Source organism: Vicia villosa, unplaced genomic scaffold, assembly GCF_029867415.1.
Source record: "Vicia villosa cultivar HV-30 ecotype Madison, WI unplaced genomic scaffold, Vvil1.0 ctg.000168F_1_1, whole genome shotgun sequence".
Lineage (NCBI taxonomy): Eukaryota > Viridiplantae > Streptophyta > Magnoliopsida > Fabales > Fabaceae > Vicia > Vicia villosa.
Genome location: NW_026705049.1, coordinates 784,611 through 811,035, shown reverse-complemented (window position 1 = coordinate 811,035; position 26,425 = coordinate 784,611). Strand labels below are relative to the sequence as shown.

The 26,425-nt window shown below is 36.3% G+C and overlaps 2 protein-coding genes across 2 annotated transcripts; both read right to left on the bottom strand.

Moving 5' to 3' along the window:
* Positions 1–7,527: 7,527 nt before the first annotated feature.
* Positions 7,528–12,701, bottom strand: LOC131624911 (uncharacterized). The gene is made up of 4 exons (XM_058895837.1): positions 9,566–12,701; positions 9,256–9,447; positions 8,490–9,048; positions 7,528–7,833 (listed from the first exon to the last, which is right to left on the bottom strand). Exons 1-4 carry the CDS (start codon positions 11,743–11,745, stop codon positions 7,828–7,830), a joined length of 2,937 nt encoding a protein of 978 aa, XP_058751820.1. The 5' UTR covers positions 11,746–12,701; the 3' UTR covers positions 7,528–7,827.
* A 310-nt stretch (positions 12,702–13,011) lies between these two features.
* On the bottom strand, positions 13,012–26,208 carry LOC131624910 (probable LRR receptor-like serine/threonine-protein kinase At1g53440). Its single transcript, XM_058895836.1, has 24 exons — positions 25,826–26,208; positions 24,017–24,191; positions 23,872–23,943; positions 23,697–23,765; positions 23,356–23,427; positions 23,188–23,259; positions 23,013–23,084; positions 22,856–22,927; positions 22,663–22,734; positions 22,423–22,494; positions 22,265–22,336; positions 22,025–22,096; positions 21,852–21,917; positions 21,662–21,721; positions 21,534–21,578; positions 21,401–21,447; positions 20,938–21,308; positions 20,654–20,849; positions 20,437–20,574; positions 20,159–20,271; positions 14,455–14,665; positions 14,108–14,345; positions 13,761–13,911; positions 13,012–13,579 (listed from the first exon to the last, which is right to left on the bottom strand). The coding sequence occupies exons 1-24, from the start codon at positions 25,941–25,943 to the stop codon at positions 13,184–13,186; spliced, it is 3,042 nt and encodes a 1,013-aa protein (XP_058751819.1). The 5' UTR covers positions 25,944–26,208; the 3' UTR covers positions 13,012–13,183.
* Between the last annotated feature and the right edge of the window lie 217 nt (positions 26,209–26,425).

The window sequence follows — 26,425 nt, the reverse complement described above, 5'->3', positions numbered from 1 at the left end:
AAGCTGTTTTGGTCACATCTTCTTCTACAATGAAGATCTGGTTATATCCAGAATATCCATCCAACATACTTAAATATTCAAAGCCTGCGGCTGAATCCACTAGCATTTCTGCCATAGGCATGGGATACTCATCCTTAGGAGTTGCTGCATTCAGATCACGAAAATCTATGCATAATCTTAATGAACCATTATTTTTAATAACTGGCACAATATTAGCAATCCATTCAACATACCTTGTAGTTCTGATGAACTTGCAACGGAGAAGTCTTTCGACCTCTGCTTTGATCTTCGAATGAATCTCTGGTGCGAACCTCCTAGGAGTTTGCTTGATGGGCTTTTTCCCTTCCTTTATAGGCAGCTTTAATTCGACCAAATCTCTCCCTAAGCCAGGCATCTCATCGTAATCCCAGGAGAAGCAATCTTTGTTTTCTTTTAATAACGCAATGACTCTTGATTTCAAGGCTGGCTCTAATTTTGCACTGACGTATGTTACCCTCTTCTGATTTTCGTCTCCAAGATTTACTTCTTCGAGTGGATCTTGGGCTAACATCTTTATATTTGACGCCATTGGGTCTTTCTCAAATCCCAAGGGTTCTTCGTCATAGATCGCGTCCAACTTTTGATTCGCCTCTTCACCTGAGATCTTTTCAACTTGAACTATGTCGTCAGGAGGTTGAGGGATAAAATGTATCCCAGGACCCATCGCTTCTGCCTCTTTTTGGATTGCATTGGCAGTCATGTTTAATAATTCGGCTTCGAGAGCCATTTTTCTTTTGTTCTTGGCTATGTAAGCCGAAATCCTTTCGAAGAAGGATGACTCAGACATCATCAACATCGTCATCCTAGCCTGTTGGCCGTATTGCTGGTGAATGCGCCATTGGTGCGGTATCTTCTAGACCGTCCATTATTTATCTATTCCATTGGAATCCATTTGGGTGTAAAGATAAATAGTATAAAGCATTCTTATTTGGGGTGTATATATCTTCCGCGGCATGGCAAGGCCCTATGTTAGCCAAGTTCCTGTCGAAACTGGTTTTATTGACTTGGTTGACTTCAGCCATGTAGTAGCTTTGATCCCCTTCAATGTTTTCCACTATACCATCTTCCCTCCAAATAGTTAGCCTCTGATGCATTGTCGAAGGCACTGCAGCAACCCCATGGATCCATTCTCTTCCTAGCAAAAGATTGTAGTTCGCTTTTGCTGGTATCACCATGAACATCGTTGGCCTTGTGACCGAACCCACAGTTAAATTCACTTGAATGACTCCCAAAGTTTTCCCTATTTTTCCTTCGTAGTTAGACAAGACCATATTATGTGGCCTTATATCAGTATCGAACATACCAATTCTTTTCAACATATACTGGGGCATTAGATTCAGTGCTGCCCCCCATCTACTTTGGTTACTCGCAGGATCGACTAGATTGATCCTAAGACATAGTCAAACAATTGTCTTTTGATATGATTTGGTTCATGTTTGTTTGTTCTTGCTTCGAAAACTTGTTTGTGATGTGATCATATGACTATTCATGTGAAACAACACTTGTTATACATGTTAACACAATTTCGACAAAGAAATATAGAAAGTGTGTAAATTGCAGAAATATAAAGTGCAAGAATATAAAGTGCAGAAATATAAAGTGCAGAAATGTAAAGTGCTTCGAATGAAAGTTAAATAGAAGATAAAGGAATTGAAAGATACTTTGAATAAAGAAAGATACAAAAGTATTCAAATAGTGTTGGTGTCATACGTACATTTCTCAGCGAACTCGTTCTCTTAACGCTTGATACTTGAGTGATTTATGAGTGATTTGTACAAAATGAACATACGGAATCCTAACATTAAGACCCTTATTTATACTAATTTCGACCCTAATGGTCCTACACTAATATGATGCCACGTTGCTCACATGCATACGCTTCGAATCCCCGGGCTGCCATCTGTCCTTGTTCGGTTACACAGACTATTTCGAAATTCAAATCCTCCCGCCTGAATCCTCTTTCAATACGTGGCAACGTGATCAAAACCGAGAATGCTTACGGAAACGCGGCAAGCTTCAGTACTCTTTGTGTTTCGTAAAAAATGTTTAAGTCTTAAAGACAATTTACTTCGAACTAGCTTCAATCTTCATCATCTTCATTTCAACCTAAACAACATCCTCGAAACATGGCCATCAGTAGCCATTTTTAATCTCAGAAATGGTCATCAGTAACCATCCTTCTTCGAACTCTAACTTTTCAAAGAATATTTTCTTCCAACGAAATCTCTAGCTAACAGCGCCGCCGTGTGGCCGAAATCCGATGATCTTCACCGTCGAGTGTTCTAGCTTTGCCGTCCCGCCGCCACCACCTTTCCCACACAACTCCTTTTCCTGATTTTGCGAATTTTCGCCTTTTGGGGATTTTTCTATTTTTTCTAAGTTTTGAGATTCCTGAATTATCTCTCTATTGAAAAGATTCAAAATTCGCCTATTTGAGTCTTAACTACCCCAAACGCATAGTAAATTACAACCTTGAATGATATAACATTTTATCACCTCAAACATCACAGATTCAACATTTACGTCCTCATTTTATCATAAAATATCAACATATTTTATCAATTCAAAATATATGCTCATGAACATCAAAACTCAAGAATAGACATATATATTTACACGAAAATCAACAATCGAAAGAGCACAAAATTCACATCATATCACAACTCCTTAGAGTGGTTTTGCACAAACCTTCTCTAACTTCAAAACCCTCATCAGTAGATGAGTAAGAAAAGAAAAAGGAAAGAGGATAAGAGATCATATATATCATTTATGTCAAAACACCCATATCATGAATAGTTTCTCCCACTTACCTTGAATTCGCAGCAAAGCTTGAAGCTACGGTTATGAAGTTCCTCTTCTCCTTCAAAAGCTCTTTTAAGGTTGCCTCTTTCTCTCCTTAGCCTTTTTCTCCCAAAATTCTAAGTACCGAAAATTTTTCACTCACCTTCTCTATTTAAATTTAAAAAAAAAAAATCATATTTTTACTATTTTAATTAATTCTACAATTTCTCTCAATTTTCACTAATTCCACCTCGTCCCTAATTTATTAAAAAACTAATTTTCTCTCCAACGTCTCAATTTCCCTTATCTTATAATTAATTAAATTATTAAAAATATAATTAAATTCTAAATTAATATTAAACTATCATTTCTCACTTCTACAGTAATTTAAATATAATAAAACTACATCCAAAATTCATTAACTTAAATAAAAACAATTAAATAATTCAAAAACACTTCAAACTCAATAAAAAAATTTAAAAAATTGGGGTGTTACATAATATGATTTGGTAAGAAACATGAGATAAAAGCCCTATACTTATAGTAGTTTTAGACAAATATGGACCTTAAAAATTATATCTTGTACCAGGAGACGTTCCGGAGATGCATCTTCGGTACCATCCTATTATGTTATTCCGAATATATATTTTCTTAACCACTCAAAACTGAATAAAAGTCTGAAATAGGCAGAAACAGAACTTGTATAGAAATGCAAAAAAAAATTAGAAACTTAAACATGTATTGTAATATTTGAAAATGTATATATTAGACATCATTAATATTAATACAAGATTACATATAAAGCATGTCTAACCACATAAATACATTTGTTAAATAAAAACTAAAATGAATCGAAACATGTCATCGACTAAATCTATATCTACGGGTGGTACCGCCTTTCACTTTTTTTATTTGATTCTCTTTCAATATTTCTCAATTTGGTGAGCTTTTACATCCTTTACACAAAATGATTTGGCCAAGTCTTGGCTTTCGTTGTTGAATGAGTTGTCTACTCCGATGATGTCAATGGTATTAGGTATCCTGGTTTTAAATAAACTTAAACAAAGTGTCATGGATTTGAAATCCACCCAACACATATAATACGATCATTTAGATTTTGAGGTGGGGCAGTGCGCAATGGAAAAAATGTTTCCAAGAAACTGTATATTATCATATCAATACACGCTCTTTCATACGCACTTGCTATAAGATGTCTCATTTCAGGGAAGTCCGTCCTTTTATCCTCTGTTGATGGTTCACTAATGCAATAAACAAGAGATTCATAAATTGCATCCAAATTTTATTTTTTTCCGTATAGTCGTGCATATGATTCTTTTATGGCCCCTAAACTCTTGATTAAGTTGATGGGTGGACAAGTGTGTGATCTTCTTCTCCTTTATCGAATAAAGCAGAAACAACTCAAAAACCGTAGTTACCGCCACCTTCAACATTTACAACCCGTTCAATGTATTTGTGCATAAAACCCGACATGTCATCGATGAATGGGATTTTTGGTGGAGTTGTTTTGCTAATTCAAGATTATTTGAAAACGCTATTTTGAGATTTTGCAGTTGGAGAATTCGAATTTTTTTTGTCAACATGTTCAAAATAGGAAGGAAACCGCATCATTGAATTGTCACTAGGTGTTGGTTTGACCTTTTTAGGAGCACCTTTTATTTTAACGATTGAGAAGTTGGTTTCAAGTCTGTGGTTTGTGAATAAGAAATTTTTCTCAATTGCTATTTGGTGTGGAGTTTTATATTGTCATCGGCTTTCAAAAATCACTCTTGTATCACTTCCCATTCGATCAAGATATAGATATTCGATTAACCTTCATTCTTTACACCATCATCATCAAACTTGAGCCTTTTCTAGTGAGTGCAAACCTCACTATTTTGTATTGGGCTATAAAGCTTCACCTTCTTTGAAATTAGACAAGCACATGGTAGCTCATATGTTTTCCTAAGTGTGCAACCACACTTTAAGCTATCGGGTCATACATTCTCAGCTTGTTTGTCTCTGTGTAAAATAAAATGCAGTGTTGTTCGAAATATGTTATCGACCAACTAAGAATAAAGATTGTTGTTTTTGAATCTGTGTTCCAACACTGTGATGCCACGGCCAAATGATGTATGTATCTAATTATGCTGATTTTGGAGCATTTGATTCACATAGTCCTAATCTCTACAGAAATCACCCTTACTATCTCCCAACCAATTCTTGAGTGTAGCATGGGCAAACTTAACTTGGATAGTTGTTGAATTTTCAAGGTGTCTAACCTGATCGGTCCAAACACAAACAATCTTCTCCTTCACCTAGTCTAAAATAGTACTTTCAACATATTTCAACAAATCTAAATATTTTTCACAAACTTTCTTGAAATGTATAACAACATTAACATATAACTTTTTTGTAGAAAAATTTATTATAGCATTTCATACATCCATTATTCTTTCCACTATCACGCTAGCTTTGACAATTATTCCTTCTTCACCCTTAATTTGTTTCGTCCCTATCGCGGGTTTAACACAACTTCTCACATTCTTTGTTATATGATACCTACAAAGTAATGTGTAAGAAGTAGAAAATAAATTTGCAACTAAATTCATCAAAGTGGAATCGCGGTCAGTGAAAATACTTTCGATGCGTCTTCTTTGTCATTCAACATTACCCAACACACCACTAAATTCCAACTCCAAGTAACATTTACCTCTTTTTCGCTCTCTAGAAATGTAAGGCCGACATAATAAGTCTTCTTAGTAGAGTAACACCAACAGTTTTCTAATAATGAAAGTTGGTACTTGTTGGTCTTATATGTTGAATCAATGATGAGCACAGTAGAAAACGTGTTGAACAACTTGATGGAATCAGGATGAGTCCAAAATATATCTCGAACGGTTACTTCATCCCCGCACGTTTGGTACCTAGATAGATAATTGTTATCATCTAGAAGTTTCAATAGTTGTTGCATGTTGGTTTTATCCCCCCCCTTAACGTCTTGTTATTAAAGACTCAAATATTGTACACTTGCTTGATATTTTAGATATTCCTGGGTCTTTTGCGTTTCAAAGTTGCAAGTATGTTTTTCTGTTGTACCATATTCAATGTCATGTGTGAAACGATTTCCTTCTCTTTCTACATGAAGCGACATGCAATTTGATGACCGACTAACTTTTCACACATGTCATGGTTATGTAAACCACATATCACATTAAATCTCCATTTGTTATTTGACAAAAGATAACCACACAACTTAAAGGGACACTCACATTTTCTTGAACTGATGTCATCCCGTTTGAATTTCCGTAGAGGAGTTCTATACTTCTCACTTCTTTCGCATCTCATTGTCACAAAAGCAATTCTTTTATCTGAACCATTATCGAATCTTCCAATTACAACACCAACTCTCAATTTGGATGCCTCCATGCAAATCCATTAAAGCATATGATCATAAAATTCAAATTCTTCTCCATTTTCAAATTGGTTGCCAACATCTTCCTTCTTCACTTCAACACGTTTGGCATTCGTAGATACAATAGATTTTGAAAAAAATATTGGAGTGCATCATATCTAATGCAAACAGTAACGTAGATTATTCAAAGACGATTGAAAACGAAAACAGACAGCCTCCAGAAATATACTTCCGAAGGAGTTCATACAAAATCCAAAAATACATTTCCGAAACCAACATAATTTTTATCAATTATACAACAAGATTAATGTGAGCAATGAGGATTGAAATAAAAGATCTTTATCTTAAATTTCAAATTTTTTTTGCTCTTTTTGATGTAATGAAACTCAAGTTTGAAGCTTTGAGGTGAAAACCTTGATAGAAAATTGAAGGGTTTTTTGAAAGGGTCTTGGGTAAAAATGGTTATGGAGTCTAATCATGCTGGGTGATGTTTTATTAAAAATCACGTTTGATATTTCCAAAAGTGCATCTCCAAAAATAACTGACATGCAAAGGTGACATGTTTTCAAATTCCCGATTCACAAATCCCGGAAATGACCTTCCAAAAAAGTCAGTGGTGTGTAAAATTAGAAATAAATTCATAGAGTTTGCCCGGAGATTTATCTCCGAAATTAATTTTTAAAAAGATATGGGACAATGCTCAATTGAAGTGTGTTTCAGTGGCGACTAGAGTGTGTCTGGAAATGCATCTCCAAAATTAAAGAGGCATTTTTAAATTTTTAATAGAACGTTTTTCTACCACTTGCATCTCCAAAATTAAAGAGGCATTTTTAAATTTTTAATAGGACGCCTTTCTACCACTTAGGGTGGACTAGCAATTCCCCATCAAAAAAACACAAGCTCAAATGTTTTCTCAGACCCATCCGTGATCATGGCTATATATATGGTTGGAGACTTGGAAGGCCTTTTTTGCAATCAAACTGGGCAATTTTATAGTCTTAACAATTATGATATTCAAACTCCCAGCTAAAATAATTATAAACAATTGAATAGTGAGAAGAAAATCTAATAGAAATTCTTTGACTAAAAAATCTAACGGAAACTAGTCATGAATCCCCACTTACTCATAACCACCATAAATGATACCAAATATGCAGTCATATTTACACTCAAATCAGTATTCTCACGGAAAAAAAAGTATTCAAACCAGTATAAACTATGAATCAACAATAGTTCGTAACTAAAAAATGAGTGACAGATTGAACTTGATACAAGATCTTAAGTCTGAGGATCCATAAAAACAGGTTATGAGCATCATAACATTTACAGAAAAAATATCAAGCAGATACTTAGCCATAAACTAGGAATGCAAAAACAATAAACAAAGACACCCACCATTGACGGCTATCTTACACATTCACATATCTTGTGTCAAAATTACAATTTAAGGAGGACTTTATGCTCCTCGCATATATAATGCGAGTCTAACACGCTTAACACGAGAGATATCCAGAGAGAACCTAATCTTGTCTTTTGGAAATCAATCCTTATTGAAATTTTACAAACTTCACCAACATGCTGACATAACTGAATATTCAGACCTACAGCAATAATACACTTGGTAGAAGATAACAGAAAGCAATAACACATTGCGAACAACAAGAAGCTTGTACTTGAAGTTGAAAACTCATAAATACAATTGAGATATAATATACAATTGTAAAATACCTATGGGGCAAAACAATCTATTAAAAATTCCTTATTTGGATACCTGGAAGAACACAATGTCAATGAAGTTGCTTTTCGAAAAAAATAATAAGGAATATCAAATGTGCGGAGCTATAGTGGGTTTATTTAGAAAGAGAAATTAACCACACAGTTGATAAGGTTCAAGAGTAATTTAACAACTCTTTGAAAAAAAAACTAATAATAACCACACAAAGTGGTTGAATCGGCTGAGATGTATGTAACTCCGACTATACAAATGCATCAAACTGAAAAAACGTTTTATTTACTATTATAATGTAATGAATCAGCTGAGATGTGTGTAAATTAATAATGGGAAACCAATTAGAATCCAGAGTCTAAACAAAAACAATCCACCATTAGTGGTTGAATACTGAGAATCAGAAACACCTATTTTAAGTTGGGTCATATCTAGTATTCAGAATTTGCCTCAATTCGCTCTTCCAGTTAGCATGTACAACTTCTCTGTAAGTCAAAGACAGGTATGGTTTAATCACACCAAGGATCATACCTGAAACAATGCCTTGGCAACTGAACCACATACTTGACTCCCATCAGCCATGTATCTGTCATCATCTGAACCAATTGACTGTGGGCTTGACCGTGTGTTTTTTGTCATTGGTGTCTCACATACAGTATCATAACATGCCCTTGATCTGTCTTTCCTTTTTGGAATCTTAAAAAGGTGATCTGTCTTGGATTTCATAGCCTTCTGTTTTGGGGCCCAAACTCGCAGAGCAGGCATTCGACTTTTTATGTATGAAAATCTTTGTGCCCTCTCTCTCCTCTCCACAGCTTCAAATAGCTTTTTATCACAACCCCCATCTGTATTCCTTTGGGATTTTCCTTTGACATTCTTCTGCAAATGAAAAACCTCGTTTTCTGCTGAAAAGGGTCCGTTAATAACATCATTTTCACCCATCTCGTCCCCGTATACTTTTGGATTCAACGATTTGCTGCTGTCCTCACTATTAAATAAAAAATCTGGGGCTTCATCCTGATTTGAAAACAGAAGCAGGTCCATTTTGTTGTAGATTTTATGAACAATATCTTCAAGGGTGTGAGAATACCTGAAATTCGGCAGGTTTAACAAACATAAGCGTGCATGCTTTCCATGGAAAAAAGAGAATCAAACAAAAAGAACCTCATACAAACTCTAGTAAAACAAGAAGCAAGCACCAAAAATGTCATATATTGTCATGATTGCTAAAGCATAATATAACTTTTCAGAGGAGGTATCAATCAACATATCTCAATCGAGTTATACAAGTGTGTACCTGATTTTTATGATCTTTGCCACATAATTTTCAAGGTTCCAATCACCAAAGAACCCCCCTTCCATGTGGCACTGAATGTTCTCTAAGAGCAGACATATTTGTTTGACAAACTTTTGTTTAGTGGAATCTTCGATTCCACACCCAATCTCTGATTGTAAAATTTCCATTCGAAATAAAATCTGTAGTTCATATCTAATTCTCACTTAAGGAAAAACATGAAGCTAAAATTCACAAATTATAAAACTGATTAGAACTAGAAAACAAAATATGCATCAAAAATTTAGATTACTGAAACTAAATAAAAGGATACTCTCTAACTGCATGTTCTGTGATTATTGTAGTTGGTCCTGCTGCATCAGATAACTGAGAGGACGGATTTCTGCTTTTATGCTTTGCAGCTATCTCCTTGGGATCCTTCAACAGTAGCTTTATTAGTTCAGACGCAATCACACTACCACAAGCCTTATTATCACTCATATGAGAATCTATCTGAGGAATTGTTTCCCTGTCAACCTTCATACATAGCCAGTATATAGATGAATTCACAAGTCGCTCTGACAAAGCTAGGAGGTCTATGGTATCAGATTCAATTCCTTGTTGAATTCTGCTGGAAAGATTACTAAAAAATGCTTGAGATGTTTCAGACTCACAATCAAGCACAGCATCATCCTGTTTCATAGCAACCCCAGCATTAATTCCATCTGACTCAACCACCAGTGACATTGGCTGTTCACCATTTTGAGGTAACTCATTCAATTTACTGTCAGACCCTTCGGCAATTTTCTGATTTAGCTTGGGATTTTCTGACAAACTCAGATCACAACAACTAGATTTCTTCACCTGTTTCATCCAGCATTTCAAAAACTTCAACTTCTTTGACTTGTTACATTCCATTGCATAATAAACCTCATGCAGGTCCATCTCAAACTGATCATACACTAAATCACAAAAAGAGCTCCACGTGAGGTTTTGAAGTACATTTAAATCCGTCATCTTCTTTTTCTGCTTACCCTTAATTCCCACAGCACTCTTGACCTGAGAATCCAGCATACCCTTGTTCTTGTCATATTTGCGATCCGATTCCCTAATACCTGTCCTGATAGAAGAATCCATATTTGCTGCACCAAAATCAGAAGCCAATTGTGGATCCTCCAAGATAGATAAAAGAGCCGAAGAAACAGTAAAAGGCCTAAGAATACCAACACAAGAACCACCACCTTTGCCACTGTCAACCGACACCAAAGCCCAACAATCTTCTTTATAAAGATAACACAACAATATCTCCCAAACAGGAATAGATTTCCGCCGCCCCTGAAATCCAAATTCACTTGCAAGCAGTTCAAGTACCCTATCAGCGAAAAACTCACTTGAATCCCCTTTCTTAGATTCCCCTAAAACCTCACGCACCAGAACCGAATCAGAGAGACAACCATTCAATTTAACAAACGCGTCACACTTGCGCACAGCCATAACTTTCAATTTCGGCGTCCCGTCCGAACACACACTCCACAGCCTCTCCTTCCTTCTTCCACAACCACCACCACCTTGCAAATTCACATCCTCCCCTCTACCCAAAACCCTAAAATCTAAAACCTCGAGATCACAACAATTATAGTCAATTGGACTCCCATTAACATCCAAAATCCTAAGATTCAATTGAACCTTAACTTCCCTAGAACAACAACGAACAGAAAACCACGAAACCCCAATTTTGGGGTATATCAAACCAAACGGAACAAGAGCAGAACCAAGCAAAATTGAATCCAAAGAACAAAAACCCCAACCTAATTTCCTAGCCCCAATCTCAAACAGCCCACGTATCACTCCAACCTCATTATCATCATCACCACTCTCGCTCAATCTATTACTATCACTATTAACACCAATCCAACTACAATGAACACCCTTAGAGCCAAACCGGCGGCTCACATTCCCGAAAAACCCTAAAAAATTATCACAGAAAGAGCTCTCAATTCGCAACAATTCCTCGCTGGATTCGAAGAATTCAGCGAGTGAATTGAATGAATTGAGCAACGGAGTAAACAATAGAATTAAATTAGGAGGAATGAGAGGTGTGGTTAAGTCGGAATCGGACTCCCAAGGGTAATCATGGAGAAGCTGTGTGATGGAATCGATGAGGTGTACGGCTTTGGGGTGATATGGGAGAGGGAAATTCGGGAGTGAGGAGAGAATTTGAGAGAGGAGGGTGAAAGTGGGGGAAGGGTGATCGAAGGAGAAAGAGTGTTTGGGGAGAAAAGGGTGGAGTTTGGAGAAGGAGATGTGGGGTGGAATGGAAGAGAAGAAGAATTTGAAGGCGAAGAGAGATGAAGAAAGGGGAGGGAAAGAGAGTAGGGTTTTGGAAGTGGAGAGAATGGTTTTGATGTAATGGTTGCTGTTGTTGGTTTGGAGGAGTGGGTCGAGATCTATGAGGAGGACGATGCGGTGAGTGTGGGAGTAGGATGTGATTGGATCTGAGATTGAAGAAGACATTGATGGTGTTGTGCGGTGGTGAGAGTGAGTTTGGATTCCGGTGAGGGTGAGAGTGAAAGTGTGTTGATGTTTATTGTCTCTTTTGATTTGATGAAATGATGGAGGAAGGAAGATGATCCCTGGACTAAACTCCCGCCAAAATGTATTCTCTCCAATTTTTTACTCTTTGCCGCCTAGGTCGTCACTCGTCAGTCGGTTAATGTTGACCAATACTTGAGAATTTTTTTGAAAAAGTTTATATGTGCACTTTTTAGACATAGCTTTGGCTTAGCAACATTAATTTTTTTTAACTTACACTATAACTTTTTGACCAGTGGATAGGGATTAAGCGAGAAGTTATAAATTGAGACTATTTAGGCTTTGAATTAGTACTACTAAAAGGAGATTTTCTTCCTGACTTGGTAGTTTCAGATTAGGTGTTGTTGCACTGAACTGGGTTAACAATTCATTGTGTTATTTATCATTCTGCAACTTTTTTCCAGTTTTGGTAAGTGTGTTGTAAGTCAGCAGATGTTATAACATCTATCTTGACATTGTGTGTTGTTGGGACATCTGTCTTGACATCTGTTGGAAGTTCCAGAATTTAAATACCACACTGTGTTAACTGCCTCAACCCAGAAGTGTTTAGCCATGTTTGTTTCATTGATAATTGTTCTGGCAATTTCTTTCAAAGTCTTATTCTTCCTCTCTACAACTCTATTTTGCTGCGGAGTTTTAGGATAGGAGAAATATGGCAGATGCCATTTTCAACAAAAAGTTTTTCAAAAAACTTATTTTCAAGTTCGCTACTCTGACTTTAAGAATTTTAAAATCCTTCTCGTTTTGCACTTGTGAGTAAAAGGTACAGAATATAGAATGTGACTCATTTTTGTGTCTTAAAAACTTAATCCATGTCTAAAATGATAATAAAGAAAAGCTTTCTCTAGCTAGTTCTCCAAAGACAAACACAAGATAAAAGATGACAAACAATCCATACTCTTGAAAAAATTGAGACTTTAGTAGCTTTCGCTAGTAGAGTTACAAAGGTGTACTTCATTTCAACTAAATCAAAATCAGTCTAAGAGGTTACTAGGTTTAAAATAAACTTTATAATAAAGCCTTTTAATAAAAAAAATAAAAAAGCTTGTTAAAAAAAGTTTTATTCATCACAAAGTTTGAACATGGATCAAGGAGGGTATGACTAATGATTAAACAAACATTTATTACTTTATATATTTATGACTAAATTTCTTTAAATCAATAAAACAAAAACGATTTAAATCACAATTTAGCAATAAATAAATGTAAATGAGCTATGCATTTATAAACCTTATGGACCAAACTTTGATGCTTCTTATCTTCTTGATATGTTGTCACACTGCAGTTTATACATTATATATCTATCACCTTCACAAAACAACTTGAAATTTAATATCCTGTCTCAACACATCATGTGAAACTAAGGAAGTTTACTGCTTGAAGAAAAATCATCTTTACTTTGAAGAGATATGGAGGTGGGAACCCATGGACCATTTGATGATCCATGTCTTCTATCGATGCTTTCGGGTAAAAATGTAGAAGAATCAAGAGGTTGACTATCTTCTGCCAGCAACTCAGAGGCTTTGAGTCTTGCATGGCGGCCACTCTCACCGCGGTTGATTAAGGGCGCTAGGATTGGAGTTTTACCTTCAAGCATGCTTACTACCAATGACATGGGTGGTCTATGAGTGGGAGATGTGTTAGTGCATAACAATGCCAAGTTCAGCATTCTCATGGCCTCCTTTGTGGAATAACTTGAACCAAGATTTGGATCCACCAGCTCCATAAGGCGTCCTTGCTCTTGGAGATCATAGGCCTTCAACGATGCGTGTAAATATGAAGTAGAAAATTAGACAAACCATAAATATAACAGAAACAAGAAAGAAAGAGGACGAGTTTAGTGTTCTCGATTTCTTTTAAGAAATTGAGATGATCTCTACTTTGATAGTAAAGGATTTTCATAAACTCAAAAAGTCAAAAAGGAAGTTCAAACATACCCAATCCATAAGATATACAAACTCCTCCATTGGGTTGAAATTTGTGTTGCTTTTTCCGCTAACAATCTCTAAAGCTACAACTCCAAAGCTATATACATCTGCCTTATCAGTCAAGTAACCCCGCATAGCATATTCTGGAGCCATGTATCCACTATTAAAAAACGTAGCACCCAAGAGTCAGTGATGATTTCACAAAACAATGAATCGTAAATGATTACAAAAACATGCAGTAGAATGCATGTTAACCAATGATGAATTTAGCCTGGGATGTTAATGCTAATAATAAAATATCAACTAAATTTGAACAAAAACTTGGATTCAGGGTAATAGCCATTGCAAGTACTAACATTGTTCCAGCTACCCGTGTACTGATATGGGTGTTCCCTTCGTCATCAAGCTTGGCTAAACCGAAGTCAGAGATCTTGGCATTCAGATCCTTGTCAAGTAATACATTTGTTGCTTTAATGTCTCTATGTACTATTTTCAGTGCTGATTCTTCATGAAGATAAGCTAATCCCTTAGCTATACCAAGACATATCTTCATTCTTGTAGGCCAATCCAAGTGGAGCTTCTGTTCCTGATGACCTGTCGAAATGCCGGGGGAGGAAAAAAGAATTTTTAGTTAAATCTTGGTTTTGAAGTAGAAAACACACTCACGTACACCCACAACTCCAAGGTATTATTGTTAATTCACCAAAAAGTGCACGGCCAAGACAGTTGTTCTCCATGTATTCATATATCAGTAGTAACTGCTTTCCTTCAATGCAACAGCCATAGAGCTTAACAAGATTTGGATGCTGCAAAGCAGATATCATTCCAATTTCGTTAACAAATTCGCGGTTCCCTTGCCTTGATTTGGAGGAGAGCTGTTTAACAGCAATGACATCACCATCTGGCAGCACACCCTGCATTATAAGCCATTGCTTCAATATAAATTCGTAAAGATACTATGCGCGATGGTAGGTTTGGGAAAGTTTACAAGAGAAATCGTAAGAGAGAGAAAGAGTGGCCAGCTAGCAAGGACAAAGAGGAGACAGCTAGCATATAGGACAAATTCTGTTAGGACCACTACTGAGCAGGGCTAGGTGTCAGGCTGTGAGTGGTTAGTAAATCCTAGGACTGCTAATAAATAGAATGATTGTTAGGAATATCAGTATGCACAGTTTTGGGTACTGAATCCTAGGAGAGAAAGGCCTCTCGAAGTGCCTCAGTCCTTTTTTTTTCCTTTTCTTTCTTTGCTGCTATTTCAGTGCCTGCTGTACTACACTAGATCCCATATGAACTCTAGTGTGTTTTGCTGAATAATCACATATTCTATTTTCATCCATCTGTGTACTGTTATTTTATACTGTTAATACTAGATTGAACCTATCAATTTGGTATCTAGAGCCTTGGTTGCAGTAACACACTGAATGGTGGTTACACGACACATCATGGAGAACCGAGTTGATGCTATAGAACAGAGAATGGAAAACTTTGAAGGGACCATAGAACAGATCCGCCAGCTGGTGTTAGAGCAGCAGGCAAGGCCGCAGGTCACGGTGGAGCAAATCCGCCAGTTGATTTTGGAGCAACCACGGCGAAGGAGGAACGAGCGACCACGTAGGGGTGAGGGGTACGACGAGGAAGAAGAAGGGAGCGACCGGAGCTCCATATCACGAGAGTCACAGCCTCACCGTTATCACCATAGAGGTGAGGGTCGTCCACGACTCTTTGGAGGTCGTAGAAGATTGGAGATTCCTGTCTTCAAAGGGGAAGATGCGTATGGGTGGCTGGTAAAAGTGGAACGCTATTTCCAGTTGAATGAGGTGAGGGCGAAGGATAAGCTGGATGTAGCAATGCTGGCAATGGAAGAGAGAGCATTAAACTGGTACCAATGGTGGGAAGAACAAACACCATTGAGGACGTGGGATGAGTTTAAGACTGCTGTGATGCGCCGGTTCCAACCTGGATTGTTGCACAATCCTTTAGGACCATTGCTGAGTTTGAGGCAGAAGGGATCTGTAGGTGAGTACAGAGAAAAGTTTGAGATGATGGTGGCACCTTTGAGGAGGGAGGAGAGAATCATGCTGGACTCCATTTTTTTAAATGGACTCAAGGAAGAAATCCAGGCTGAGTTAAAGCTGTATGAAAGTCAGGATCTAGCTGATTTAATGGACAGGGCTTTGCTGATTGAGGAGAAAAATGAGGTGGTGACTAAGAAGGGAAGCTCATGGAAGGATAGAGGAGGAATTTTCAAACTTAAAGATCCAGCAGAGGTGGGAGGCTTTAAGAAAGAGAGTGAGAAAAGTCAAATGGGAGGGGGTGACAAAGGCAAAGGAAGGAGATTGGATCCTGCAGAATTGGAAGAAAGAAGCAAGAAGGGATTATGCTTCAAATGTGGGGACAAGTGGAATAGAGAGCATGTTTGCAAATTCAAGCATATGAGCTTGAAACTTTGTGAAGATAGTAGTGGAGAAGAGGATGGAAAAGAAGAACCGGGAGAAGCTCAAATGGTGGTGGTAGAAAGAGTAGAAGAGCTGCAAACCTTACAACTGTCAATACAAAGCAGGGATGGTTTCACATCAAACAAATCATTTAAAGTATGGGTGGAAGTGGAGGATAAGAGGCTGCTAACCCTAATTGACTCTGGGGCTACTAGCAATTTTATTGATTCAAAAATTGCTAGGGAATTGGTTTTGAAGGTGGCAGAGACTCCAACTTATGTGATTGAGGTGGGAAATGGAGAGAAAGTGAAGAACAAAGGAGTGTGTGAAGGGTTACAATTCACACTGCAAGGGGTGGAATTCAGCCAGCATTTCTTCATGATGGAGCTTGGAGGAAATGACATGGTATTAGGGATGGATTGGCTAGCTAGCTTGGGGAAAATTGAAGCAAATTTTAGTGAGCTCAGTTTGAAGTGGGAAAAGGAGGGAAGGAACTATGTGATCAAGGGAGATCCTGCATTGTGTGTGAGGCAGTCTACTTGGAAGTCCTTGATCAGGAATTTGAAGGATGAAGGTTTTGGGTTCTTTGTGCAACAAATGAAGCCTGAATCTACTGTGGCAGCAGGAGAACAGGAAGTGTGGGAAGAGATTTTAAAGCCTTTTGAGGAGGTTTTCCACTTACCAACAGGACTGCCCCCTGTGAGAGCTCATGATCATGCCATTAAACTAAAGCATGAGGCTGCCATCCCAAATCTCAGGCCCTACAGGTACCCTTTCTATCAGAAGAATGAAATTGAGAAGATAGTAAAGGATATGCTGCAGGCTGGGATAGTGAGACACAGCACCAGCCCTTTTTCAAGCCCTGTACTATTGGTCAAAAAGAAAGATGGTGGATGGAGATTTTGCACTGACTACAGGGCATTGAACAAAGCCACAATTCCTGACAAGTTCCCCATTCCAGTCATTGAGGAATTGTTAGATGAATTAGGGGGAGCTGTGATTTTTTCCAAACTAGACTTGAAGGCTGGATACCATCAAATAAGAATGAAGGAGGAGGATGTATCCAAGACAGCATTTAGAACCCATGAGGGCCATTATGAATACTTGGTAATGCCCTTTGGGTTATCAAATGCTCCTTCAACCTTTCAAGCTTTAATGAATGAGGTTCTAAGGCCTTATTTAAGGAAGTTTTGTCTAGTTTTTTTTGATGACATCCTCATCTATAGTAGGAGCAGTGAGGAACATCAAGCACATGTGAAAAAAGTTTTGACATTACTCAAGGAGCAGCAGCTGTATGCCAATAGAAAGAAGTGCTCCTTTGGTCAGCAACAAATTGAGTATTTGGGACACCTGATTTCAGGAGAAGGAGTGTCAGCTGACCCAAAGAAGATTGAGGACATGCTGAAATGGCCAGTACCAACAAACTTGAAGGGATTGAGGGGTTTTTTGGGACTGACAGGGTACTACAGGAAGTTTGTCAGGAATTATGGGAAGGTGGCTTGGCCATTAACTCAACTACTGAAAAAAGACAGCTTCCTATGGAACAGGGAAGCTCAGGCAGCCTTTGAAGCTCTTAAGGTAGCCATGACTACTGTCCCTGTGCTAGCTTTACCTGATTTTGAGAAGGAATTTGTGCTGGAGACTGATGCCTCAGGAAAGGGGATTGGAGCTGTCCTTATGCAAGAGGGAAGACCAATTTCTTACATGAGTCAGACCCTATCAGATAGAGCACAACAAAAGTCTGTGTATGAAAGGGAGTTAATGGCAATTGTAATTGCAGTTCAGAAGTGGAGACCTTATTTATTAGGGAGACATTTCAAAATACACACGGATCAAAAGAGTCTAAAATTCATTACTGAGCAGAAAATCATGGGGGAGGAACAACAAAGATGGTTATCCAAGCTGTTGGGGTATGATTTTGAAGTGAAATACAAGCCTGGGAAAGAGAATAGTGCAGCAGATTCTTTATCAAGACAAATGCAGTATGTGAGTATTACTACTGTTCAGTGTGAAGCTTGGGAGGGCTTAGAAGAAGAAGTTCAGAAGGATGAGAAATTGCAAGCTATAGTTCAGGCAGTATTGACTGATCCTTCCAGTCAAGAGGGGTTTAAATTAAAGGGGGGCAGGTTGTATCATGAGGGCAGAATTGTGATCCCTAAGCAATCTCCAAGGATTGATTGGATCATGAAAGAATTCCATGATACTGCCATTGGTGGGCACTCTGGTTATTTAAGGACATACAAAAGGATAGCCAGTATTGTATATTGGGAAGGAATGAGAAAGAGAATACAGCAGTATGTCCAAGCTTGTGAAGTATGCCAGAGAAACAAATATCAGACACTGAGCCCTGGAGGATTACTGCAACCTCTGCCTGTTCCCACTCAAACATGGAGTGACATCTCCATGGATTTCATTGGAGGTTTACCTAGGGCTTTAGGGGTAGACACGGTTATGGTAGTGGTGGATAGACTGACAAAATATGCCCACTTCATACCTGTCAGTCATCCTTATACAGCTAAGGATATTGCAGAAGTATTTGTTAAAGAAATAGTCAGGTTACATGGATTTCCCATCTCCATAGTATCTGACAGGGACAAGGTGTTCTTAAGTCATTTCTGGGCAGAATTGTTCAAACAGGCAGGAACCAAGCTCAAGTATAGCAGTGCATACCATCCACAGTCTGATGGGCAAACTGAAGTAGTGAATAGATGTCTCGAAACTTACTTGAGATGTGTCACTGGGCTGAAACCAAAACAGTGGCCAAAATGGCTGGCTTGGGCTGAACATTGGTATAATACCAATTACCATAGCTCCTTAAGAACTACACCCTTTGAAGCCTTGTATGGGAGAACACCTCCTGTGTTGGTAAGAGGAGATACTTCATCAGCAGTAGATGAAGTAAATAGACTGACTGCTGAGAGGAATGTGGTGTTAAAAGAGCTACAGGAGCAGTTACTTAAGGCTCAAGACATTATGAGAAGCCAAGCCAATAAACACAGAAGAGCTGTGGAGTTTGAGATTGGTGACATGGTGTTCTTGAAGATTCAGCCTTATAAAATGAAGAGGTTGGCTAAAAGGGTGAATCAGAAACTAAGTCCCAGATATTATGGTCCTTATGAAATACTCCAGAAGATTGGAGCAGTAGCCTATAAGCTAAAACTACCAGAAGACACCAGGGTACACCCTGTGTTCCATGTCTCCCTGCTCAAAAAAGCTGTCTCACCTTCTGTAGCAACTCAACCTCTACCTGTGTGCATCAATGAAGAATGGCACTTGGAACCAAAACCTGAGAGAATCCTAGAGCAAAGGCAGAATGAAAAAGGAGAAATGGAAGCTTTGGTCAAATGGAGGGAGCTGCCTGATTTTGAAAACTCATGGGAAAATGCATCTAGGCTGAAGGCAGAATTTCCAGAAGTTCTCCTTGAGGTCAAGGAGAATTTGGAAGGGGGGAGAATTGGTAGGTTTGGGAAAGTTTACAAGAGAAATCGTAAGAGAGAGAAAGAGTGGCCAGCTAGCAAGGACAAAGAGGAGACAGCTAGCATATAGGACAAATTCTGTTAGGACCACTACTGAGCAGGGCTAGGTGTCAGGCTGTGAGTGGTTAGTAAATCCTAGGACTGCTAATAAATAGAATGATTGTTAGGAATATCAGTATGCACAGTTTTGGGTACTGAATCCTAGGAGAGAAAGGCCTCTCGAAGTGCCTCAGTCCTTTTTTTTTCCTTTTCTTTCTTTGCTGCTATTTCAGTGCCTGCTGTACTACACTAGATCCCATATGAACTCTAGTGTGTTTTGCTGAATAATCACATATTCTATTTTCATCCATCTGTGTACTGTTATTTTATACTGTTAATACTAGATTGAACCTATCACGCGATTGAACGGACGTGGGGAAAATGGTGGAAAAATAGAGGTATGAATTTCCGTCATGTCTTGCGCCATCAGCAGAAGACTTTTGGATAGTTAGTTTACCTTGAATACTGGCCCAAATCCCCCTTCACCAATCTTATTTGCAGGGTCAAAGTCATTAGTAGCCGCTTTAATTTGTCTCAAGCTGAAATAACCTGTTTTAAGGTCAAGAAGGTCTGCAAGATGAAAGATTTGCAAATCAGCATTTTCTTTTAAATTTCTTCTCATTTTTGTATCCATACATTAATTTTTATGCCTCCGACGAATATGGATGCATAAAAATCATGTTTTTACCGAATCATGTACGATAAACTAATGTTCTTTTGGACTGAAAATCTTACCTTTGTCTCTTATATCTTTTCCACAAAGGAAACCCATCTTCCAAAGGGCAACCACTACGAGTAAGACAAGCACACATGATGCAGCCACAACTCCAATAATAACTCCAGCAGACAATGCTTTTGAATGATTTTTAAAGTCTACAACAAAGTTGAAATGCTTATAGAACACGGCGTAGCACGGTAGTTGAAATAACGATTATAAGAAAAAAAGACGTACTCGGTGTTACTGTGATAGCTGATATAAGAGGTCCATATACACCTCTGTCAGGAATGGCCGTGGTTCCTTTCCCTGCCCAATATAAGTGAATTTCCAACGTGTTGTCATTGACATCAACATCGAATTCCTTAGTTATTCCCTTTCCAACTCCACCAGCTTCTTCCATAATGTTAAAATCTTTCAGATATTTAAAACCCTGTGAAGATGTAGCATTTTAAATTTATACCTTCGGTTTAGGACACCATCAAAATAATGTAACGGAATTATTTTGATTCAGTACTCACTTGAATTGAAACATCAAATATGCGTCTTCCGAGACTTTTAAAGGTCTGGTCATCAGAAAACATTATCTCAGCAAAGTGGAGCTTCACTTTATAATTTCCCTTCTGCATACAAAGGCCATAGTAACTAAGTGACAGAGGGGAAAGCCGAGCGGTTTTATAGTAGTCTGGGCCATTAATATTCAAAGAATAAGTATTTGACGCGGTATAGTCTGCATGAACATTTCCCATATACACTCCTGTGCTGCTATAAGCCCATTGTCCTGAATTTCTAAGAACGAAATTTGAAATTCCATTTTCCTGCAGGTCACCTACATAGTGATTTCCATCAAAATCTTCTTCTGGTCCTCCACAGTTTATGAACAATGAATCATCTGCAAAGACAGAAATAAATCTAATCACAATTCGCTCCAGATAAAATGTTGTATGGAACTTGTTCGATCTAGGAAATGGGCTCAACACTCACATTGAGGTTTTCCTGCACAAGGAAGGTTCCTCTTCAAACAAAACGTTCTACAAAATGAATGTAGTTAGTTTCAATTGATTATTCAATTCAATGGTGATTGATGGCCAAGTTTGGAAATGATAAAAGAACTTACGAAGGTGAAGTGACCGCTGATGACGAATAGCTCGAAGCCAAGTTCCTTTTCCGAAACAATAAGTTGTTAGCATAATAATATTGACACAAATGAAATGCTTATAGATTGCTAGACAAAGGGAACCTTACAGATTTAGCTGCTGGCAGCTAGTTGCAGAAGACTTTGTAAAATTGTTGTAAGATAAATCTCTGAAAGAAAGCATATAGATAGATTGAAATTTTAATTCTCCATAGCTCAATTACGACTTGAGATTAATAACAATAAAGTGTTTAAATTATGCGATTGGAAAAAGCATGATGGTAAATGAAATAGGCTAACATGTTAATTTTGAAGTCCAGTATCCAGTCTTGAATCGGTCCACTCAAAGAATTATTGGTCATAAACCTACATCCAAACAGAAAAGTTAAATCAAAATTTTCTAGATATCAAAATATAGATAGGTATTATTTTGGTTAATCTTATGGTCGGTCGGTAAATGAATGTTCACTTACATGTAATTTAGCCTTTTCAATCCCTGAACTGAATTTGGGATTGAACCAGTAAACATATTGAAGCTTAGATCTCTGCAAGAAGTAAGTATATATTTTACTTAATGTTGAAGTAATGGTCTTGTGAATTATTACATATTACAGATATTTCAAATTCCAAAAACAAGAAATTTTGGAATGTTGAATGATTGGCAAAAAGAAAAGAAATAATATTGAGCTGAATAGAGTATCGATTTGACTCACAAAGTAACTAAGTTTGTCATTTCACCAATGTAATCGGGAATAGGACCCGTGATTAAGCAATTTCTCAGCTCCCTGAGTCACAGAAATGTAACAATACATTAAAAGCGGAAATAAATCATTTAGTTCTTCACAAAATGGCTGAAAATATTTCAACTCACAGTAGTTGCAAGTTTTTCAAATCCTTCAGATTAGGAAATGTCATAGTCGGTCCATTCAAATCACTTATTCTCCTGATACAAAAAAAATTTCGTCAGTGAAAAGAGTTTAGTTTTGATACCTTGTCAACAAATTTTAACCAATCCCACGAAGCATTTTTAACGATGTAACGATTACAATTGATTGTTAGTCTACACGCAATTTATTGTTAAATCCTATTCAGAAAGGGCGTAGATACTCACAACTCAGTCAAAAGTTTCAACCCCGATATGGTAGGGGGAATTGGACCTTGCATAGATGTTCCCTGCATATCCCTTCCAAAACATAAAATTTCATCAGAAAATCGTAAACATATTAAGCATGATATAACATATAAAATCTGTTTTTCTCTCCAACAACAAAAAATGTCAGTGATAGATTTAAATGTATACTAACAATCTCCCAAGCTTGGTCCAGTTCCCGATAAAACTAGGTATCTGTCCAGATAAACTGCTTCCATCTATCCGACTGCAGAAAATGCACACATTGATTTCAGAATCTAATAGACACATATATTTCTATAAAACCCACGGTTTCAGGTCATATCACTCACAAATCAGTGAGATTCTTTAGTTCGCTAAATGATTCTGGAATCGTGCCAGTAAAATTATTCGAAGAAAGAAGCCTGCAGATTCATTTGAAATCATTCGAAACAATTAGCCATGCACAGAAAAAGCACACGGAAATAATTCAAAATGAAAATGAGTAGAAGAAAGAAACATTCTTACAGTCTCTTCAAGTTGCTCAAATTTCCAAGACTAGCAGGAAGTAGTCCTCCAAGTTGATTATTTTCTAAAACCCTATGTACATGCAAACCAACATAATCATTCAAGTATTCAACTTCCAAAAACCCTATCATTTTTTAACGTAACATTAAAATTCTTTGCAACACTTACAAATCCTCCAAGCTAGCAATATCTCCAATTTCTGCGGGAATCGGACCACTTAACCGGTTTCCCAAAAGCGACCTGAATCAAATACCAGTAGTACATTGATCATTAGCTTTGTATTGATCAAAACGAAATCTTCTACCATTAAAGTGATACAATGAGACTTATATAGACTAAGAGTCAAACTAACTATAACCAATTTGTAACTAACTTACAACCAATAACTAACTCTCATCTAGTGTAACTAATTTGTAACTAATGTTAATATCTCTAACAACAATTATTTAAAAAGAGGCTGAATTTCGCACCGGTGAGACAAATGAACTACAAAAATAAAGATGACTTACAAAACGACTAGAGATTTGTTAGCAAAACTCGTCGGAATGGAGCCGTTGAGATAGTTCCGCGTAAGATCACTGCAAACAAACACATAATAGAAGTTCCACTTACTCTTTAACAGATTCAAATTTCACTAGTATTAGTAATTTCCATAAAACAGAATTTAAATTTACAACCACTCACAGTATTTTCAATTGAGTAAGATCTCCAAATTCACTAGGCATGATTCCAGCTATATTTTGTCCCTTTAGAAAACTGCCATAGCCAAATTGGTATCAGTATTCCATAAAAAAGTACAATTCTAAACACAGAAAAGAAAAAAACTTACATGCTAGTGACATGGCAAACAGTTTCATTTTGGAAAGTGCAATCACATGTGACATTCCTGACGGTATCATCATCCACATTATCATTATCAAAGCCTCTACCATCAATGCAAGAACGTTGTGTTACTTTCCAATTCACGTTCTTTAGTTTATCTGATATTGTTTGTAGAGATTTCACTGTAAAAAATACACAAAGCTTTAATTAGTTACACCATTAATTACATTCATCTTTAACAATTAATACACATCGAATAAGATTAACTGAATTTACCTTTATTTAATTATATCCTTTTACTTCAAGTCAAAAAGCTATTCTTTTTTAGGCAGTCAAAGTCGTTTTTGCACAACAACTTGATATTTAGTTAATGGCATATAAATATGTGGTCAATTGGTTAGGTATTTAATTTGATGTATGGCTAACATTATAGTTTATTTAATTAGATGGCCAAATATACCGTAATTTAAATTATTTATTATTTATTCAACTGAACTAATAATATTTTATATAGGGTTAAATATGTTTTTATTTCTATAAAATTATTAAATTTTATTGTTGGTCCCCACAAAATTATTATGTATGTCGTTTTAGTCAAATCGTTAAATTGATGTGTATTTTTGAATAATTATTTTACAGATATGTTTAGAACGTTATAAAAAGTTCTTCGAAAAAAAGAGCTCAAACTTTGATTTCTAAGTTGAGATTTGCATTACTTTTATTATTATCTTTTAAATTTTAAAAAATTTATATTTAATTCTTATTTTGAAAAAAATTATAATTTGGTAAAGAAATATTTTATAGTATTCTAAACATGTAAGAAAAAAATTATTCAAAAATTTAAAAGTTTAAAGATAGTTAAATCGTTTTCAAAATTTTAAAAAATAATAAGAACTAAAACTGCATGTATAAAATTTTTATAAAAATAAAATATATTATTTTTTTAATAGAAACTAAAAATAAAATTTAAAATATTTATAGACACAAAAATATAGTAATTAGATGTTATAGATATACCGAAAATAGATCTACAATATTTGATTCACATCTTAATAATATCATTACAATATTTAAGTAAAAGTATTATTGATAAAATGAAAATAGTAGTTTTAAACTTATAAATATTTTATAGATTGTTAGTGTTACTATCTTGGATCAAACTAAAGATAAAGATAGTTAATTAAATTGAAGTGCACCCAAATTCAACAGCTCTGTAGCCATTGCAGAAAATGAGGTTATTTCCCTTGATATAGGAAAATGAAAGCTGAAAATAAGTCCAATGATAGTAATTGGTTTTGGTTTTGGTTTTGGTTTTGGTTGAAGTGACCATTACCAAATTGTTAATTATTGACAATAATAATACTAAGAAATATTCAATGAAATAAAGAAAAATGATACATGTTTGAATTTGACATCAGCCATGCAGTATAGTATTCATTCCAGCATCTCGAAATTTGACTTTTGTACATAATCAATCTTCTCAAACTAGCCATCATTTATGAAACATTATTTTCAACGTTCCATAATTACTTATATCATGTGAATCAACTTTATCTTAGTTTCTACAGTGTTTCCTATCGTATCATCATGGTCCTACCCTAAAATAAGCATTATTATATCATTGGATCATAAATTCACACACTTCAATAATTAAGTACTTAATCAGAATATTAGAGTAGTTAATTTCTATATACTGTACAAGTGGGAGCGGTTAGAAGAACTTAGAAAAAGGTGGTTAAGAACTCTCAAAGGCAGTTTCATTACCAATCAATAATAATAAAAAAAGAAGCATTGATCATAAGAAATGGAAGCGTACCTTCATCTTGTGGTATGAGTTGAGCGTTGGATTCAAACTCTTGAAGACACAAATTCAAAGTCAGAAAAAAACACAGGATCATATATTTGGATTTCGAACCAGACATCGCATATCTCATATGTATCTTTGGTTTCTCTCAAAGCTTTATTGTTTTTGGCTTTCACTTATGAACAAATTAAGAAAACAAGACTAGTCTTGGTTCTGTTAATTTGTTAAAGGAAGTGAAGCTTTTTAGAATAAGAAGGGAATTTGAAAACAATTGTTAGAGACGGAAAGAAGAAAAAGAGAGTATGTGAAGAAAGATGTTATGACAAAAATCAGAAAGAATAAAGGTAATGAAGATATATACTGTCATATAATTAAGGGGTGAAAATTATTAATAGTTGAGTCTAATGCTTTTGAATATTCAATGAAAGAGAAACATTTTTTCTGCCTCTCTATCAGGACAAAATAACCATATAAAAGTCACAGACTTGAGTGATCAATAGGTAAGTTTTTTCAATTTTTTTTAAAGAGTGTTTTGTAAAATAATAATAATAATAATAATAATAATAATAATAATAATAATAATAATAATAATAATAATAATAATAATAATAA

Excerpts from the sequence above, each read along its gene's own strand:
- LOC131624911 (XM_058895837.1), bottom strand. The coding sequence starts at position 11,745 with ATGTCTTCTTCAATCTCAGATCCAATCACATCCTACTCCCACACTCAC. Across the intron at positions 9,448-9,565 it reads ACAGAACATGCAGTTAGAGA|ATATGAACTACAGATTTTAT; the intron begins GTATCCTTTTAT and ends AGTGAGAATTAG. Across the intron at positions 9,049-9,255 it reads GCAAAGATCATAAAAATCAG|GTATTCTCACACCCTTGAAG; the intron begins GTACACACTTGT and ends GCCGAATTTCAG.
- LOC131624910 (XM_058895836.1), bottom strand. The coding sequence starts at position 25,943 with ATGAGATATGCGATGTCTGGTTCGAAATCCAAATATATGATCCTGTGT. Across the intron at positions 23,085-23,187 it reads TTGAGCAACTTGAAGAGACT|GCTTCTTTCTTCGAATAATT; the intron begins GTAAGAATGTTT and ends ATGAATCTGCAG. Across the intron at positions 21,918-22,024 it reads TTGAAAAGGCTAAATTACAT|GTTTATGACCAATAATTCTT; the intron begins GTAAGTGAACAT and ends GTTTGGATGTAG.